General features: G+C 40.3%; 1 protein-coding gene across 1 annotated transcript in view; it reads right to left on the reverse strand.

Annotated features, from left to right (window-relative positions):
• Window positions 1-1,650, reverse strand: part of LOC102195958 (granzyme K-like) — a 6,211-nt gene extending 4,561 nt beyond the window's left edge. Inside the window, exons 1-4 of the mRNA XM_005754608.1 lie at window positions 1,570-1,650; window positions 1,294-1,435; window positions 541-679; window positions 17-286 (exon numbers count right to left, since the gene is read on the reverse strand). Of these exons, the coding sequence (XP_005754665.1) occupies window positions 17-286; window positions 541-679; window positions 1,294-1,435; window positions 1,570-1,633 (615 nt within the window). The 5' untranslated portion in view covers window positions 1,634-1,650. The remainder of the gene's footprint in view (window positions 1-16; window positions 287-540; window positions 680-1,293; window positions 1,436-1,569) is intronic.
• Between the last annotated feature and the right edge of the window lie 93 nt (window positions 1,651-1,743).

Consider the following 1,743-nt stretch of genomic DNA (forward strand, 5'->3'; position numbering starts at 1 on the left):
CATTCTTCATACTTACTTGACAGGTATCCGCTGCTTTTTTGCCATTTGAACCAGCACATACCATGTCACTGGTGATTAAAGGTGCGTAGTTGTAATATTCACAAGAGTTACACTTATGTCTGCCAATCACAGTCACGCGGACAGACTTGAGAACATCCGAGGTGTGGTTCTCTTCAGTTATTCCCCATCCAGCAACCAGACACTTGGTGCCATCTGCAGGGTCTTTGACAATTTTGCCCAACTGGAGCCATTTTACTGACTTGGTTGTATTTACTGGTTCCTTAAGCTGAGAAAGAGTTGAAAAGAAATGTTACATTTTGACAGTGACTATCTATATGTTACCGACTTGCCACTGTGATAAAGTCTGGGTCACTACTTAATAATTCATATGTTTTGTTTGGAAAATGGGAAAAAGGTGCAGCGAATTATCGAAACATGTATAAACATACACAGAAATGCACTTTATCAGGTAGAAACAAACGTATTTTCATTGTTGTATCTTTGCTTGACCGGCTACTGGACACTGAATTTTCAGCTTACCTTGAGCAGCATGAGGTCATTGCCCACAATATGATTGAAATAGTTAGGATGAGCAAAATGTTTCTCAACCTCTCGGCCCTGCCTCCACTCTTGTTCCTCTTTGGCGATGGAGTGCGCTCCCAGGATCGCCTTGCTCATTCTGCAAAAGAAAAACTCAGTGTAGTGATGACACTTCACTTACATCAAAAGGTCAGGAGTGTATTTTTCTCTGCTTGAAGGAGGGCAGGATGTAATCGGTTCTTTGTGTTTGTTTGTCTGTTTGCTAGTTTTCAAGCGTTGTGTGATGTCAGACACAAATAACAACTAAAGCTGATTTCATGTTGGTGAAAATCAGGTCAAAGCCACATCAAACTTGAAATTGCCCACAATTGTTTATGGATCATCTTGAAACATCTTAGGGGACATGAGTACCTAGTTTGGCTATGCATTTGACCTTGACCTTCACTGTTAGCACCCAAGGTCAAAGCATGGAGAGAGAGCTGTACAACACACTTACTATTTTTTCACTACAAGATCCTTTGACATCACAATGAGTAAAGACAACTGTAGTATGTCATTTTCAAGGTGAAAGGTTAAAGGTCGTGTTCTTATAAAAGCATGAAACATTTTAGTGCAGCCCCTGCCTGTCAGGAGGAGTTACGCTCTGGGTAAGAAAAAATATCAGTTAGCATTACACTTCACATCTTCTGTTAAAAATAAATACTGCAATATTTTGATTTGGAAATTTAGGAAAAGTGAACCTCAGGTTCTTACCCAGTGCAGTGAGCAGCTGTCAGGACCCATTGTGGGTGGATTAATGTCCCCCCACACATAGATTTCTTACTTGTCAAATAAGCCATGAAGGGCAGTGAGTGTGGCTTAACTTCCTTCCCTCCAATAATCTCAGAACCATGACCTAAAACAAAAAAAAATATCCAGTCACATAAGAAAATCAGCAGATTTTTAAGTCAAGAACAGATGAGTGAGCACAAATCTTACACCAACTGAGAGATATCAGTAATGTAAATTAAAGTAAAAAACATCATTCACCTGACTGGATGATGGAAAGAAGCATGAACAAGATGAAAACACTGAAATTCCTCAGGCACAACATGTTGTCTCAACTCTCGCTGAGCGGATGTTGAATTCACTGAAGTCCACTGTGATGCACAGCTTTATACACTGTGCAGACACCACACACACACACACACACACACACACACA

The sequence above is a fragment of the Pundamilia nyererei genome, unplaced genomic scaffold (genome assembly GCF_000239375.1).
Source record: "Pundamilia nyererei isolate P.nyererei 1_Seehausen unplaced genomic scaffold, PunNye1.0 scaffold00603, whole genome shotgun sequence".
NCBI classification, from domain to species: domain Eukaryota; kingdom Metazoa; phylum Chordata; class Actinopteri; order Cichliformes; family Cichlidae; genus Pundamilia; species Pundamilia nyererei.